Here is an 18,135-nt window from a genome sequence, read left to right as displayed (position 1 = left end):
AGGCAGTCACATTCATGCGGGAGCTGAGAAGCAACCTAAGGAATATGGAACAAGAGGGGCCAAGGGGGGGCTCTGATATTTCATTTAAATCTCATGAAGAGATGGGCGATCCCTTTCAATTTCTCCCTCTGTCTGAAGGCAGCATCACTTAGTTGACTTACAGAACACAGAACCAAGCCCCCAAAACCTGTTTTTTGTTGCCATTGTTGCTCAAGGTGTATCGTGTCTGTTAACAGTGGTTCTGGAGTGTCAGGGGATCGGGTGATGTATTTATTAGCGGAGATTTAGTGCTACAAAAGTTAATCTTTACAAATAATTAATAAGCGCTGAAGGACTTTGTTGTGTGCTAGTGTGAAGGGATGTGGCCTGCCCATTTGTGTTTAGGAATGCTGTGTCCCTACCAGAAGTCTGGCTCTTTTCACATGAGGGGGTGGGCAGGGGAATTTATGGGGCAGAACAGGATTGAGATAAAATGTACAAATTGTGCTTCGCATGGCAAAATTCCCCTGGCTTTCTGGCATCCTGCAAAACACAGCTCACTTTTCCAGAGAGGAATCTAACACAGTTCTTACAGTCGGCCTATCCCTGCCTTATGTCATGTTCATCCTTCAGTTTTATTAACTCTGTGTGTTTTCCATGCAAGGGACTTGTGTCAGCGGCACAGGTGTGCATGCAAAGGAGAATATATTTGTATCAGGTGTAGGGCTGTGTAATCACACCAATGCACAGTTAGGAATGTTCTCTGCTCATTCTGTAGCTACAGTCTTGAATAAGTGACTGTGTTAACACGTGGTACATACATGTCATACTTACAACGGATGGACATTATCTCCCTTATTTAGGGCCCAATCCGGGGGGGCGGGAGGGACGGTCATGATGTCTTGGTGATAAGTGCTATGCCTGATAGCCAATGTTTGCAGGATTGGGCCCTGCGTGATTTAAAAAGTCATTAGAAGTTCAGTGGGAAATCAAAACAACAGAGCACTCTGCAATATCTCACAGACAGACATGCCAAACCCGCGGAACAAAACGCAGAAATTGGGCTTGGTTTTGGCTTAATTGGCTTGTGAGTTGCTTGTTGGCTAGTTTTTGGCTTGTTGATTGTTGTAGCTTGTTGCTTCTTTTTTGTGATCGGCTCCCAGCAAGCAGGGGCAAGGGAGGGGAGGCAATCAGGGGTAAGAGGAGGAGAGAGTCAGGGGTGCACAGCGGGCCCACCACAGTCCCAGACTGCAGGCCGGGGGGATCTAGTCACATAGAGTGTTGGGGTTCTTGTTTTGAAACGGGACTAGTTTGATTTTTGGCTTATTGTGAAAGCCGGGGGGGCTTATTTACATCGTGAAAGTTGGCCACTGTGCTCACAGAGCTTCCCAGACAAATCCTCTCCCGGTGTCTCTCTCAAGCTGCACTCCTAAATGGGGAAATCGGAACGATTTCTTTTCGTGACCCTCCCTTCTCCCCCACTCCCCATTATATTATCGTTGATCGTTGCCCGGGGTTGGAAACCTAGAAGTCAAAAGCTGCAGCCCCCACCCCCACTCACTGATAGTGCCCTAGTGCTGGCACCCGTCCAAGCTGAGGTGTCACTGGGATCTCAAATTGCAGCTAAGGGCTGGCAGGCAGCCAGGGCAGTCTATTTAAAAGACAGCCTGCTCGGCAGTATTCAGTCTCTTTAGAAACTTCTCCGGGGGAAAAGTGTTGAGAGATCTACAAAGTGGAATTTTTTCCTCCTTTTTTTTTTTTTCCAACTTCTTTTTCTTTTTTTTAACTCTTCTTCTGCAGCCTTTGCAAATAATAATAATCATAATCATCCAAACTTTTGCAGCAAACTTTTCTTGACAGACCTGGAAGAGGAGGGGGAGGCAAAGAGACCCAATCAAAACACAAAAATGTGCTTTCAACCAACCTCTCCAGCCGCCTAGCGCTACCTGCTCTGCAGTATCTCATTATTTGCTGCACTCCTGCCAGGAGCCCCTTCCGCAAAATAACTTTGCTCCCCACCTGCCCTGCTCGCCAAGCTGTGGAAACCTGTTGGGGGGCCGGCGGGGGAGGGAGGCTTGGGGATAGTTGCTGCCGGTTTGGGTAGCAGTCACCCCCAGCTCTTTGCTGGCTTATGCTTTGCCCCTTCCCCCAACCTGTTGCAGCAGCTCTCAGCCTTGCACCCAGGCTGTGCCAACTGGTTCTTTGGAAGCCAAAACAATAATCCTTCCCGGGACTTTTTCGGTGCTTCGTTTTTGTGGAGTTTAGAGGGGGATTGTTCCCCACCCCGCCCTTAAAAACCCAACTTCGCCTCCTCGCTCCCGCCCGCGCCTGGAAGATGCTCCTGACCCTCTGCCTGCTGGTGGGCATGTGCCTGGGCTCCTCCCAGGGCCTGGGCTCCTTCGTGCACTGCGAGCCGTGCGACGAGAAAGCCCTGTCCATGTGCCCGCCCAGCCCGGCGGGCTGCGAGCTGGTGAAGGAGCCGGGCTGCGGCTGCTGCATGACCTGCGCCCTGGCCGAGGGGCAGCCGTGCGGGGTGTACACCGAGCGCTGCGCCCAGGGGCTGCGCTGCCTGCCCCGCCAGGGCGAGGAGAAGCCGCTGCACGCCCTGCTCCACGGCCGGGGCCTCTGCCTCAACGAGAAGAGCTACCGGGAGCAAGCCAAGCTGGGTGAGTGGCCGCGCCGGGTCCCCCTCCTCCGGCCCTGCGGTGGGGAGTGCACTTTCCCCCGGCCCCCCCCGTGCTCCCCAGCTGTGTCCCCCCCCATGGCATTGCACCTTCCCCCGGCTCCAGCCGCGCTCACCGCCCCCATGGCATTGCACCTTCCCCCGGCTCCAGCCGCGCTCACCGCCCCCATGGCATTGCACCTTCCCCCGGCTCCAGCCGCGCTCACCGCCCCCATGGCATTGCACCTTCCCCCGGCTCCAGCCGCGCTCACCGCCCCCCCCCCCCAGCTGTGTCCTCCCCCCCCATGGCATTGCACCTTCCCCCGGCTCCAGCCGCGCTCACCGCCCCCCCCGTGCTCCCCAGCTGTGTCCTCCCCCCCCCATGGCATTGCACCTTCCCCGGCTCCAGCCGCGCTCACCCCCCCCCCCCATGGCATTGCACCTTCCCCCGGCCTCCCCCCCGTCTCCAGCCGCGCTCACCGCCCCCCCCGTGCTCCCCAGCTGTGTCCCCCCCCCCCATGGCATTGCACCTTCCCCCGGCTCCAGCCGCGCTCACCGCCCCCCCCGTGCTCCCCAGCTGTGTCCCCCCCCCATGGCATTGCACCTTTCCCCGGCTCCAGCCGCGCTCACCCCCCCCCCGTGCTCCCCAGCTGTGTCCCCCCCCCATGGCATTGCACCTTTCCCCGGCTCCAGCCGCGCTCACCCCCCCCCCCACCGTGCTCCCCAGCTGTGTCCCACCCCCATGGCATTGCACCTTCCCCCGGCTCCAGCCGCGCTCACCGCCCCCCCCCCCCCGTGCTCCCCAGCTGTGTCCCCCCCCATGGCATTGCACCTTCCCCCGGCTCCAGCCGCGCTCACCGCCCCCCCCCGTGCTCCCCAGCTGTGTCCCCCCCCCCCATGGCATTGCACCTTCCCCCGGCTCCAGCCGCGCTCACCCCCCCCCCCGTTCTCCCCAGCTGTGTCCCCCCCCATGGCATTGCACCTTTCCCCGGCTCCAGCCGCGCTCACCGCCCCCCCCGTGCTCCCCAGCTGTGTCCCCCCCCCCCCCATGGCATTGCACCTTTCCCCGGCTCCAGCCGCGCTCACCGCCCCCCCGTGCTCCCCAGCTGTGTCCCCCCCCATGGCATTGCACCTTCCCCCGGCCTCCCCTCCCCTCCCCTGGCCCTCCGGTGCAGCCCCTGCTGTGGGGATTGCACCTTCCCGCCCCCTCCGGTGCAGCCCCTGCCGTGGGGAGTGCACCTTTCCCCGGCTCCAGCCGCGCTCACCGCCCCCGTGCTCCCCAGCTGTGTCCCCCCCCCATGGCATTGCACCTTCCGCCTGGCCTCCCCCCTGGCCCTCTGGTGCAGCCCCTGCGGTGGGGATTGCACCTTCCCTGCCTCACCCCCCTTCCCTCCCCCCCCGGCTCCAGCCGCGCTCCCCCCCCCGTGCTCCCCAGCTGTGCCCCCCCTCCCCATGGCATTGCACCTCCCCAACCTCCCTTCCAGCTGCAGCCCCTGCTGTGGGGATTGCACCTTCCCGCCCCCGCCTCCAGCCGCGCTGACACACCCCCGTGCTCCCCAGCTGTGTCCCCCCTCCATGGCATTGCACCTTTCCCCTGGCCTCCTCCCCGCCCCGGCTCCAGCCACGCTCACACACACATCCAGTGCTCCCCAGCTGTGTTCCCCCCCAATGGCATTGCACCTTTCCGGGGGCCTCCACCTCCCCTCCGCTGCAGCCCCTGCTGTGGGGGTTGCACCTTTCCCTGGCTCCAGCGGCGCTCCCCCCGTACTCCCCAGCTGTGTCCCTCCCCCATGGCATTGCACCTCTCCCCCCCCACTCCAGCCACGCTCACCCCCCCCGTGTTCCCCTGCTGTGCCCCTCCTTAGGGCATTGCACCTTTCCCCCCTGGCCTCCACCCCCCCCCCCACTCCAGCCGCACTCACACCCCATCCTGCTGCACCCCTGCTGTGTGCATTGCACCTTTCCCCCTTTGCTTCCCCCACACACACTCCAGCCGCGCTCACACCCTCCTGTGCTCCCCTGGCCTCCCACCCCGGCTCCAGCTGCACTCAGCCCCCTCTCCCCCGTGATCCCCTGCTGCAGGGTGTCTGCTGCCCAGCCCCCTACAACATCTCCCCCCCCCCACCCCGCCGGGGATCCTCCCCTACCCACTCTCTGTTCCTCTCCTCCTGTTCATCTTGCTGCACCCTCTTCCCGTCCTATGGTACCCCCTTCCCCTACCCAGCTTGGCTTCTCCCCCAGGGCATCCTCTGCCACCGGCCCCTCTCCCCTGGTCTTCCACCCTCAACCCATCCCCTGAAAGCCGCTGGTTCCCTGGCCCCTCCGTCCATCCTCCCTGAGCCCTCGGCTCCTGCGCCCTTCTTCCCTTTTCGGATCTGCCTCCCCACCCCCTCTCCCTTGGCTTGGCGGCTAACTTGTGCTTTGGAAGTGAAGCAATACAATCCCAAACCTTCCATGCCAAATCCCCACCCATCCAACCCTTCAGTTCAGCCCCCAACGCCCGCAACACGTACCCCTCCACCCCCACCCCTTCAAGACCAGCTTTTCCAGCTTGGCTGCTGGAGGTCTTTGCTGGGCGAGGAGCAGGAGCAGGTGCATCAGGGAAAGGAAAACCCAGATGCAAAATTAATGCAAAAAAAAAACAAATTAAAAGAAAGCCAAGGTGGATTTGCCTTTGGACACTGCAGATTGCAAAGGCAAAAAGGAAGCTACATTTCCTTTGATTATCTCCATCGTTGGGATCCTCTCTAGGGTGACCACCTGGCCCTGAGTTCATGACGACCCATCCCTCGTTTTCAGATGTATTGAAATGGATCAAAACTGATCATAAGAACCATTTTAAACTTGCAACTGGAGCTTATGATAATTGCACTGTGTACCTGAGGGCAGTCGCCCTGTACACCTGAGAGAAAAAATCCATGATACGCGAAGGGAAAATCTCCCTTTAAATAAAGCATTAGCCCTTATTGTTCATAGGTTTTTCCCTTATTTCCATTATCCCTGTCTAAGATCCAGTAGGATCCTGTCTTTCTATATCCCATTTGGGCACCTTCAACCACCAAAGCGGAGGGGAGGGGGGGAGGAAACACTTATAAAAACCCCAAACTGCTTATGCACAAGAAAAAAAAAATCATTTTTTTTTCCTTTTGCCAAGCCGCTCGTTGCATCCGTACATCAGCGATTTGCAGCTGATGCCTTCTAACACCCAATAAATCTTGCCACTTTTATTTTTCCCCCCTTCTGCTGCTGCAGGCGTTCGCTGCTTTTTATTTGTCTTCCTTCATAGCAAAGCCAAATATATGTATTGCACACACACAAAAAAAGCCAGTCAGGCTGTCTTTGGAGCAGTTTAAAGGCACAGGCAGGCCACTTGCCTGGATCATGCAGAAATGTGGATTGGGTCTGTTAAGAGGAAGATGGTAAAAAAAGGGGCTGATTTCCTGTCTTGGAACCCAATAAACTGAGTAATAATCCGGTAACGCTGAAACGAGGTGAAATATCCCCATGCGCCACGCCACGCGTGTCACGCATAGCATTATTTACTCTTTGTGTGTACATGTGAGTGTACGCCCAGCGCAAGAGGCAGGCGGTGTGGTCAGGGCAATAAGTAATGTGGCTAAAATGCAACCGGTAGGGAGCCCAGCTCAGCGATCTGCGTGCTGCTATCTGCAGTTCAGTGTAACAACAGTGCCCCTTGCAGACAGATGGCACCAGTAACACTTTGACTTTCCACTTATTTCTCAGCAAGGCTGATTATTCTCTCTCCACCCTTCCCAAGGAATCCAGTCCCTATAGCAGGTGCATCGATCTGAACCACTTGGCCGGGCTTCCTTTAATCAGCTTGCTTTTTTTGTCCTGTAAGGCACTTTCTGGCTCTGGCTCAGTCAGGAATCCAGCGGATGAACGGGGTGAGAGAGACACAGAGATTGGATTGAGTTGTTTTACTGGTCCCCTAGTGGCCTTCCACCCAAATCTTGCCGGCGGTCCCATTGGGAGCTCTGTTGGTTTCTCAGATTAAGTGAATAATTCTGAGAGTCTGAACTGAAATTTAGAATAAAACAACCTTCTCGAGCCAAGAAATGCCAGGATTGTATTGGAAGGGAGCATCAGAGTTAGCTTTAGACTTGCGAGGTTGTAAACATTTCTGAGGACAAGGAGAAACAAAACAAAACAAAAAACCCCTCGTGGCTTTTGAGTGGTAGAGTGTGAGAACAGAGAAGTATATTTTCATAGGCATGTTACTAGGCAACTGGGGAGGAAAGAAAATGAAGTTTGACTTGAACTTGCTGGCCTCTGCCAGTTTGGCCAGAAATCCAGGGACAATGTGTCAGGGAAGCTGGCCTGGATGTCTATGGATGTCCAAACTTGGCCCTGAGCTGAGAACTGCTGCAAAAGACTCAACCGTGTATAACTAAGTGACAATCGAGAGGGATGGATTCAGCGGCATATTTATTTATTCGTGCTCTTGCAGCAGGTCTGTTTAAATCCACTTCTCAGAAATATTTTTTTCCTCCTCGTTGTTATGGGGGATAGACAGCTAATGCGGTGGAGATTACAGCATAGGACTGGAAGGCAGGGGACTTGGCAGGTCTGCTATAGACTAGCTGTTTTACCAGGGGGCAGGGTCACTGGCTCTCACCGTGCCTCAGTTTCTCCATCTGTAAATTGGGAATAATGATACTTGGGAAATTAATCTACCTATGTACAGGCTACATTCATTAATGTTTATAGAGAATTCTAAGTGTCTTGAATGAAAGCCGTGACAGAGTTGCAAAGGAATATTATGTTGTTCATTATTATTATTATTACTGGTGCTTAGATACCAGTGTGATGAGTACCCTGTAAAAATATTCTATTATCAGAGGGATAGCGTCCTTACCTTCAAAACTGTAACTTACCCCAGTGAAATTTACAGGACTGTAAAAACACAAGCAGCAGCATCATTTATGTAGCTCGGTTTTTAAAATGTGCCTGCTCTTTCCGTTTTTGTTTCACCGTTTGCCACATCACACCACCGCCTGTTGACCTCCGAGACAGAGAGGTCAGAGACAAGCACCAGAGTGGAGTTTACTGGCCAAATACAAGTCTACTGACTTGAAAAAGTTCATGGAAAAACACATGTGGCCAAAAATTTCTCTCTCTCATTCCTTCTTTCTTTCAAGAAAGAAAAAATAATCTCTGGCAAGTTTCCTTATGAAACTTGGAGCCAATGATAATTGTAGCTGCAAGGAAGAAATCCAGAGCTAGCATTAAGAAAATACATTTTGCTGTGTCAGCTGAAACGAGCCAAGAGAAGCAGTGGGTGCACCTACATTCTCTGCAGCTAGTACCAGGTTTAATTCTTTATCATTCCCTTGACAGATTTTCCTCTCCCTCTTTCATGCTCTCAGTTTAAATGCGCTTTAACGTGCGGCTGGATTTAACAGACACACAACAGCTGTAAATGAATGACTGGGATATAAGAGGGGCAGGTGTGCAGCTATGGGCTGGAGAGCTGGGGTGAACTGGGGTTAGATCTAAGGGTCAGGGTTAGGGCAAGGGTCATGGGAGCAGGGAACGATGTACACACTACAGTTACGAACATGTGCTGTCCATAGTGATCTGTGCTGAGTGGTGTGTTCTTTGTGTGAAGCTGAGACCATTAAAACCCTTGAGATCTGAAAGCTAAAGCTAGTAGCAACAGGCCTGGAGCTCTCAGAGCAGAAACAGGAAAAACTCCATTTTTCTTTTTGATCTAAAGTTTAAAAAAATTGTGAAATCCATCAGGTGCAAGCAAGAAAGTTGGTTTTTGTGGTGTGTGGGGGGTGGATCAAACGGGAAGGGATGGGGGCCTCTTGACAGACAGATTCTGCAGCAGCCTAGTTTTTAGAGCAGGAACTAGTTTATTGAGTAGTTGATCCAAACAAAAATTCTGCCTAATCCCACCAGAGAAAAGATGCATGGCTGTGTGAGTATTATCTAGACTAAATTCTGATCTGTCTTGCACTGCCGTTAAGCTGGTGTAACTCCACTGCCGGCAATGGAGTTACTCCAGATTTATACGACTGTAACTGAGAGCAGAATCTGACCCTATATAAGTGAGCCTAAGCAAGTTTGAGGGAATCTAGAGGAAAGTCAAGGACCCTGGTCATGCAGAGACTTAAGCACAGGCATACTTTAACCACATGAGTAGTCTTACTGTCATGTCAATCACGTGAATCAAGTCAGTCATATGCTTTAAGTGTTTGTAGGATCAGGGCGTAGGAAAACATACATGGGGACCGGAAGAAGGGGGGCTAGACACTGTTGTAGGTTCTTTGCTGACTTAGCTTAGGCTCACCTCTGAACCGTTCCGAAGTATATTGTAGCTATAGTTCGGGGATGTATATCGATAGCCTGGCTGCATTGATAAAGAGAAAAGAAGCCCCAAGATGGCCTAATCTGCTCGACGGAAGCCAGGCACCGGTCTCACAATACTCAGCATTCTGGTTTCTCCTTATGTCCACTGAACGTTTTACCTGCCGGCAGCGACGGGGTGTATTTTCCTCGAGAGTCTCTGTCAGACGCAGGAGAGCCGGTGAAGAGGCCCATTCCGGGGCGGCAGTTCCTAGGGTCTGAAGTAGGATTTCCGGAGCTCCCTGTTCTGTTAGGGAGTAAAGAGGAAGGAAGGGGTCCTAAGAATCGCACCAACCTGCACAGCACAGCCGATAAAAATGCCATATTCGGCCCTCACACACCAAACACCTTCCAACCCTGTTGAAGTCCACAGGCAGCTACAGAGGTGTAAAGGAAGCCAGAATTCACCCCGAATGCACACATTACCTACGTGTATACCTAGATCTTATTATATTATTACGTATATAAAATGTGTGTTTACTTGCCCACACCTGTGTATGGTTACTCAGATGTGTATGGGACAATATAGTATTCTATAGAAATACGCACATATACGCTCACTCATATATGCAATAAGACATAAATAGAGAAGCACTGTGTGCATTACTATTAATATTTAATATCTGAATTTAGGGAAGCCCCTGTTGAATTGGGGCCCCATGGTGCTAGGCGCCCAGTGCTGTCCAAATGCATAAGAAGAAGAGCCCCCAGCCCAAAGTGCTCACAGTCTAGTTCAAGACAAGACACAAGTGAGCGCAACAAACAACAGAAGGGAAGGGGGAGAGCGGCTAAAGGCAGCAGCGGCAGCAGGACCTTGTGGTTACGTCGGCCAGCTGTGTGCACAACTGGATGGAGCTGAAATCATATCAGATTTTTTCTAAGCTAAATAAAGAGCACTGATCCCCTGTTGGCCTCTCTCTCTAGCCGCTGAGAGTTTGGAGGTCTGACAGTAAGGGGGTGGGTTAAGGAGAGGGATTAGTGGGAATGGGTGCAGGTGTCTGTCCGCGGAAGTTGTTCCACCCAAGGGGGTGGCAGGCAAAAAACAGGGAGACAGCTGTGGTGAGGGAATCTTGACCTCCGTGGTGGAGCTGAGGAGGCCGGGTGCTGCAGCAAGAGACAAGTGCGGGGAAGGAAGGGAAGGCTGTCAAGAGCCTAGGAAGTGAAGCCACAGAGCATGGGAAAGCCAGCAGAGGGATTTCATGACCGCAGCAGATGCATTTTCATACGGGCCCGAGGGCAGTGATGTGGGTGCTGGGGAGAGGAGAGAAGAGGGCCAGTGAGAACAGAGAATTTAGAGATGCTGGGGAGGAAGAAGCAAAGATGACCTGGAGGAATCAATTATACATTTTCCAGCCAGAATAATATGTGGTTGGATCTGCAGTAATAATCTGCAGGTGTACATAATGCAGGTGAAAGATGTCACCTAGAGACTGAAATTGTCTCTTTAACCTCAGGTCAGATCCTGTATGGGAGGGTCTAATCCCAGGCCTCGGCGCTCGAATGCCAGCAAGGGGGGCAGCTGATGTCAATACCTGTCCTTTGAGACCGCCAAGCTCATTGAACATCGGCCATGAGGTGGAAAGGATTTTCAGTCTCTGTCGTCATGGCCTTCCTTCCCTCCAGCGACATGGCAGTGAAATGCACCGATGCCTGGAACCATCCAGGGCCGTAGATCTTCAGCAGGTTTCAGTGGCCAGGGCAAATCTCCGTCAGATGTTCCTTTTAAAGTGGCTCTTTGATGCTGATGACCTAAGGGGGCGCTGGTGTTTCTTTCAGTTCAGCTGCTTGTAATTTGTTCCTGCAGGTGGCAGGATAATATGCTCGCTGAAATCCACGGCCCTCTAGAGTGCTGTATGGTCAAATTCACCCGCAGGGAGACCGATCTTTCAGAAAATGGCTCTGAGTTCCTTGTCGCTTTGTTTTCATCAGTGCCTGCTACAGACTAGTTCTGCCTGTTACACAGTCACCAGCTTCCTGCTGAGACAGCGCTACAGACTCAAGCTGCAGCAAATAGGGAGGGTTGAACCTCAGCTGCACATACGGCAAGAATCCGGCCATCCGGTGACGGATGCCAGTGATGGGTTAAGTTCATGCTAGGCCTCCAAAATTTGCATGGGTAGAATTTGCAGGCCTACCTGTTTGTTCATGCAAAGCCCTGGTCCGTGCACACAGACACAGAGGTCTGCAATGTATTAAATCGAGACTGGGTGTTTTCCTGAAAGAGCTGCTCTAGGAATTAGTCTGAGAAAGTGCTCTGGTCTGTGTTATACAGCAGATCAGTTCTGATCTTGGAATCAGGGGAGCTGGAACAATTTGTACCGTGGGGGTGCTGAGAGCCATCGAACCAAACTGTAAACCCTGTATATAATGGAAACTACTTCAAGGCAGAGGGTGCGGCAACACCCCTAATTCCAGCACCAATGCTTGGAATAGAGGAATCTATATGCAAACGGGCACAGCCATAACATTTTTAAAGGTAGGGGCCCTCTTGGAGTAGATAACGCTCACAACTTAATTCCCCCTATAGGTGACTCCTGGGGAAGTCAATGGGAATTCCACATGCAGAGGGTTTAAAGGATCAAGCCTACTTGCAAACAATACTCTAATAATGATACTGAGCTTTTCCCTAACACTTTTGTTCTTCCAAAGATTTCAACTGGCTGTTCAAACATTAATTAAGGCTCACAAGAAAGTTCTATCCCAAGAGAACTGTGCATGGTGTGATTGTTTTAGCTTTGCTGATGGGGATAACCAGTCTGGGTGTTATTTACGGTGGAGATGGTCAGTCTGATAGGTATGTAATGCAGTAATTACTGAGCTAACATCATAGATTGAGCTTAAAGGGGCACTTTTTGGTCAAATTTGGTCCAAAAAAATTGATTTTATAAAACCAGCACACATGTTTCCATTTGATTTGTTCCGGTTTTGATCATTTGTTTGTTTAATTCAAGTGGAATCTGTTTTTTTAAACAATCCTTCTGCTCCCTCTTAATAACCCAAACACCACTGCCTTGCCTTAGGACATGAGAACCAGACAGTGAAACTGCAAATGTCTAGAAGCAAAAGTGAAACTGACTAGTTGGTTTTCATTTTTTAAGCCCCACGAAATGCAAAAAGGAAACAAGAATCTTAGGGAAAAATAAGTTTTGTTTTAAAATTTCTAAAAATGGTTTTAACAAATGTAGGTGTTGCTGGTAAAATCTGTTATTGTAATATGATTTTTTGATCTCATTTAGAAACAATGCACGTGGATAGACTCTTTGTATACAATTGTGTAGCACAGATGCAATCATACAAACTGCTTCATGGCCTCTAAGGTCATAGAAGGAGGCACAGTTAGAACATAAAACACTTTGCTAATTCCAAGAAATTTTTCAGATTTTTCTGGAGGAACAGTATAGAAAAAAAGTGTCCTTTCCAATCATTCTATTGGATAATTTTATGACCAATGAGGGCCTGGTGGTAATATCTGGGTGTTCTGTTCTCAGGCTTCAGAGTATAAGATGTTCTCCTCCGGATACCAAGAAAGAGTTCAGTTCCTCACTGCACAGCTTGGTACAGACAACTGAGTGCATTATGGATTGTTGGGGTGCTGGGGTTTTCGGGGGACAGGGTTTGCCTTGCTGTGAAGTATCAGATATGAGTCATTACCGGAGGCAGATAGCTGACCTGATGGACCAAAAATCTCAGCTAGTATTACTTCTCCTTTGTTCTAATTGGCCAAACAATGTGTCATGTTATACAGCGGTAGCCTAGTGAGACATCTTCCTACCTGGTGTAACAGACGACTACGTGTGCTTAAGGGCAAATTATGGCCCCCACACCTTTGTGTGGGTTCACTAGCCAGGAGCCCACAGCGGTACTTTATGGATTGGCCAGCGCCCAGCATAGTAAGGGGAATGCATTTTGCCAAACGGTGATTAAAAATATCCTGAGGTCGGTAAAGGATGAATCAATACAATGGATATTTTTCCCGTGACCCTTCAACTCCTTTGGGTCTCCAGCGAACTGGCCACCTGCCTGTATCCATATGACCTCTGCAGTCGTACAGCCAGACAGTGGGTTGTGTCATTCCCACCAGCCCTCATGAGCTGTATTGGGCCAGTGTGGGGATGAGAGACCCCCCCGTGGTGCTAGAAGAAGTGGTGGTGGGGCGCAGTGAGTGACACCCCCTCCTTGAGAGCCAGTACTGAATCTAGTGCCAGGTTGGAAGTACCAGGGAGTTAGTACTGTGCCAGTTCCCCAGCACGGTGCTAGGGGGCGCTGTGCTGCGAGAAATGGCGCTGGTGATGCGGCCCGGAGTCGATACCGTGTTAGGGACGCTGTGTTGCATGCAGTGCTCTCTCTCCCACGATTCCGCCGGCTGCGGCCGTGAAACATCCAAAGGCATTTTTTAGAAGAGCTGGGATGTCGGCCCTGGAACGTGGCCTGTGTACTAGGGTTATCTAGCACAGGTACGTACATGGCCCCTATCACCACAGCATGGGAGCCACTCACAATCTTTGATCTCACGGGGAAGTCTCCATCCCTGGCAGTTTTTTAATCAAGGTTGGATGTTTTTCTCCAGTTCAAACAGGAGGTATTTCGTGGAAGTCCTATGCCCTGTGCTACGCAGGAGGTCAGACTAGATCCTCACAGTGGTCCCATCCAGCTTTAGACTCTGTTTCTGTATTCATCCCCCGTTCACTGGGGAACGGAAGGATGGAGAGGGTAAGTGACATGCCAAGACCACACAGGGAGTCTGTGTCAGAGGAAAGGATTGCATCCATGTCTCTTATGTTTCGGGGGGTTGTAGCACAGACAAGGAAAGTGCTAGGAAGGATTGAGGGGGTGCTGGTTCAAATCTGGCTTGGGAAGGAGGGGTTTCAGTCTGCCATACAGGAAGGGGGTAAGCATCAAGCTGAGAGAGGAATTGCCTAGGGTGGCAGCCAGGAGCAGAGTGAGTAGTGAAAGGATTAAATTGGCTGAGTGATTTCCTGCTGATGAGATCTATTAGAGAGTAGACTAGTTTCCCAAAGGAAGAGGCGGAAAGCCAATTGCTTGCAACGTTTAATACCGAGCGGCACAATCTCACGCCAGTGCAGAGATGGGAGCGGATGGTCCAACTGATCTTTTCCCCCCGACTCCAGGGATGTCCTTGAGAATGTCCTAGAGTGGAGTCCTGTGTGGTTCAGATGCTGAAGGCACAAGTCACTAGGTTAAGTTTCTCGTTGGGTTTTACTTCGTCTCTTCCAGCGCATGCACCCGCCCGTTCCTTCTGCGGGTTGGTAACGACTGTGCTCGCTCTTCTGTTTGCCCTCCTTCTTGATAGCGCTGGCGAAAGGTGACAGCGCGAAAGACTGAAATCCTCCCTCTATTTGTCCCCAAACCAGCACAAGATTCCTCCACGCAGTCCCATTCCAATGCATCTCACCCCTTTAGGGATGACACAAAAGTTCAGTCTCCATGGCCCGCTGAGAGCTTGGCTTCTCTGCTCAGGCTGGCGACAAGGGCCCCAATGTGTTAGAAATGCTGGATTTTGTGATGTAGAGACCTGTCCACCAGGAACAGGCCTGTGATTCCCCACCCACCCCCTCCTCTATCTCCCCTGCTCATTTCTATTAGGCCACGGAACAGCTGTCAGATGATAACAGCTTTCACTCACTACTTGCCTGCCTTGGAATCAAACCAGTATCCTGGAGGTGAAAGGCCCCCTATCCCGTTACCAATCCCCAGAGCTTTTTCTAGACCAGGGGTTCTCAAACTTCATTGCTCCGCGACCCCCTTCCAACAACAAAAATTACTACGCGACCTCAGGAGGGGGGGACCGAAGCCTGAGCCCGTCCGAGCCCTGCCACCCCGGGTGGGGGGACCAAAGCCGAAGCCCAAGGGCTTCAGCCCCGGGTGGGGGGGGCTGTAATCTGAGCCCCACCGCCCAGGACTGAAGCCAAAGCCTGACCTGCTGCCCAGGGCTCGAGCTTCGGCCCCGGGCCCCAGCAAGTCTAACGCCAGCCCTGGTGACCCCATTAAAACAGTTTGAGAACCGCTGTTCTAGACTTTTGTGACTACCTCTCATGCAGCTGTCTTTAAAAGGGAGCTCAGCATCTGTAATGGGGCAGATCCCCTACTCTAGAGTCCCCGACTCTAACCACTCGGAAAATAACAACGATCTCCCCTTTATCTGAACATTGCCCTTGGGCAAAACCTCTCCCCTATTCTACAGCAATAGCCAAAACTTCTGCAGTCTTACCCCTGGAATCTCTAGTGTCTGGGATCCTCACTCCTGAATACTGTTGTATTTTCTGGTAAAGGTCTCTTCCTCCCCTTAGCTTCTAGGCCTGTCCTTGTTCTGCTTCGTCGGGCCTGGCTCCGTTTTGTTTTAGTAACTCTGATTTATGTTCTAACAGTGCAGTCATTTCTGCAGAACGTACATGCACGTTTCGTGCAGGCTGCAGCAAACTGAGCCAGGCTCCGGCTAGCCAGAGAGAGCAAAGTTACTGACAGTCCCAAACTCACAGGTCCTCCCCACGCCTCTCCTGTTGAGTCATCTGGCACCAGGGCCTAAGGAATGATTTCTGACCCTTGCTGTGTGATGTTTGTTAGGGTCCTGTTCCAATCTGCTGTATCCCCTTCATAGCAATGCAGCTGAGATTTTTTTAGGGGAGCTCATTCCCGCTTTGGGGTTGTCTCCTGCGGCCAGGCCCCTGGCAGCTCAGGGCCTGGAGTGCCAGGACATCCTCAGGGAAGAGTCTCACGTTCCCATTTTTCACATAAAGTTTTGCAACTTTTTCGTTACCAATAAACACGGCCATGACGAGATGTTGGCACCTCTGATTCTGACCTTCTGGCGCCCCGTTACCACCAAGCAATTCATAGGGCTGTTTACAAATCATTTTCTAGAAGGGTGTTTCTCTCTCTTTTCCCCATCTCCCTCCTTGCTGCTTGGAATTCCTTGGGGCATGGGTAAGGAAAGGACTTGTTAATTTCTCCACCTGTGGTCTGTGTCTGGTGGAAGGGGGAGCAGAGAGAGTTAACCATTTTAACCTCTGATCATGGAAACAAAAATACGGGTCCTGACACTATTGAATTTAGCTGCCTCTGTACTCTCCCTCTGTTCATCCCTCTGCATCTTCTGTAGTTCCAGAGGTCATGGAGAAATCCCCACCATCTGGAGAAATGCTAATCTCTCCATCCTCAAGACTGAAGCTACTGCAGCTTCCCATTGAAACAGCTCCTCCCCCACAGCCCACTGTAGCCTCACCAAATCCAATCCAGTCCACCTGCCGTTCCCTTGTGTGGTCTGGTGCCTGAGTCAAATTGCTTTTAGAAAGCACAAGGCCAAGGAACCAAGACACTTCAGAGAGAGGAGTATTTACATTGGAGGCCAGATCCTCAGCTGGTGTAAATCCACAGTGCGTGACTGAAGTCAATGGACCTTCATCGAATTACAGCTGAGGGAATTCTTGCCCTCAGTGTTTTCGTTCTTTGGAAAGTTTCCTAATTGTTTTATTTGTTTGATATTTGTGGCTCATCCTAGCTCAAAAATGGCTTGCGCTAGGAACGCCACATGGGTTTTATTTTGTTGGCCTCACTGAGGACTAGCACCTGCGATGGCTTTAGGAGCATTTGGTGGCCAATACTGCAAACACTTACTCATGAAGTCAGTAGGACTGTTTGAGTGAGTGCATGGATTTTTCACCTGCATAAGCCTTTGTGGGACTGCTAAGTTATTACAGGCAGTTAAAATACTTGTGTGATTGAATACAGGGAGTTACAGCACTCTCTACCACTGCATCCCTACGCCGCCAATAACAAAAGTATATCGCAGGGACTATTTTATCTCTCCCAGTGACAAAAACACATGAGCATCACAGACAGATCACGCTAAGCTAGTGATTGGACCCTCTGCCTACACCGATCGGGCCTGTACTTGTAATGCAGATGAAAAATGCAGACTTCTAAATGAAGTCGTTCCCCTGGGTGCGCCTTTCCTAGGCACTAAACTAAGCTTCTTTCTTCTCCAGCTCAGCCCAGGTGCCTCACGGTCATTGGGTTAATGCAGGCCTGGGAGCGCATTAACCCATCAATCCCATTTGTTTTAGAACAGCCCAGGTAGTAGCACTGGTGTAAAACACCTTCCTGTCCCTTGTCGCACACAGTCACTCCCTAGAGGCGAGCAGCATAGTCTTCTCCTGCGTGTTGGGGCAGAGGAGACGCTGATGGGTTGAGAAGGCCCCAATGCGCCACTGGCCCAAGTAGCTCCTCTGGAAGGGGAAGGACAAGTCTTTTGTGTCACCGCTTCATCCAGCCGGGATTGACAGATGGCTCAGCCTGGTTTTCCCCAACTGGGTCCAATGTGCTCTAATGTTGGTGCCGGATCCAACCGAGAGATGAGAAGAGCCCGTAGATCCTCCAGCCATTCTCCAAACCATCACAGGGTCATTCCTTACAGTACCTGCTCCAGTGCGTTATTCTAGTCTAGTTCTAATAGTCCGAAATGATGACTTGGGAGACAAGGTCACACATCACATTGTATCTGTGATCTCTAGCCTAAATATTACCTCTTCCATCACATCTTCTCTCACACCGGAGAGCCACCTGAAATCATCCTCTGGCTGTTTACACTGCGGATATTTGTAGGCTGCTACGATGTGTCCTGTTGATTCACCACTTGGCTAAAGTAGGCCAAACGTTGCCCCATAGTTCAGTCCTTCCAGTCCCCTGACCACGTTTGCCGCTCTTCTCTGAGCGTCCTCCTGTTGAGCGATACCCTTCTCTTAAGGGGGTGCGTCAAACAAAGCAAAACATTGCCAAAGGAAGGGACAGTCATCTTCCTGCTCCATGATGTGATGCTGTTGTGATGTTGTTGTGGGGTTCCAAAGAGGATGGAGATCGGCAGTTCTCAGTGGTGGCAGATGACAGAACAAGGAGCAATGGTTTCAAGTTGCAGTGGGGGAGGTCTAGGTTGGATATTAGGAAACACTATTTCACTAGGAGGGTGGTGAAACACTGGAATGGGTTACCTAGGGAGGTGGTAGAATCTCCTTCCTTAGAGATTTTTATGGCCCAGCTTGACAAAGCCCTGGCTGGGATGATTTAGTTGGGGATTGGTCCTGCTTGGAGCAGGGGGTTGGACTAGT

The 18,135-nt window shown here is 51.5% G+C and overlaps 1 protein-coding gene across 1 annotated transcript in view; it reads left to right on the top strand.

Moving 5' to 3' along the window:
• Window positions 1–1,689: 1,689 nt before the first annotated feature.
• Window positions 1,690–18,135, top strand: part of IGFBP5 (insulin like growth factor binding protein 5) — a 29,279-nt gene continuing 12,833 nt past the window's right edge. The window contains exon 1 of the mRNA XM_054043773.1: window positions 1,690–2,645. Coding sequence (XP_053899748.1) covers window positions 2,315–2,645 — 331 coding nt within the window. The 5' untranslated portion in view covers window positions 1,690–2,314. The remainder of the gene's footprint in view (window positions 2,646–18,135) is intronic.

This window comes from Malaclemys terrapin, chromosome 11 (assembly GCF_027887155.1).
Source record: "Malaclemys terrapin pileata isolate rMalTer1 chromosome 11, rMalTer1.hap1, whole genome shotgun sequence".
NCBI lineage: Eukaryota > Metazoa > Chordata > Testudines > Emydidae > Malaclemys > Malaclemys terrapin.
Note: the sequence above shows the minus strand (reverse complement) of the source record. Positions and strands in the feature narration are given on the sequence as shown.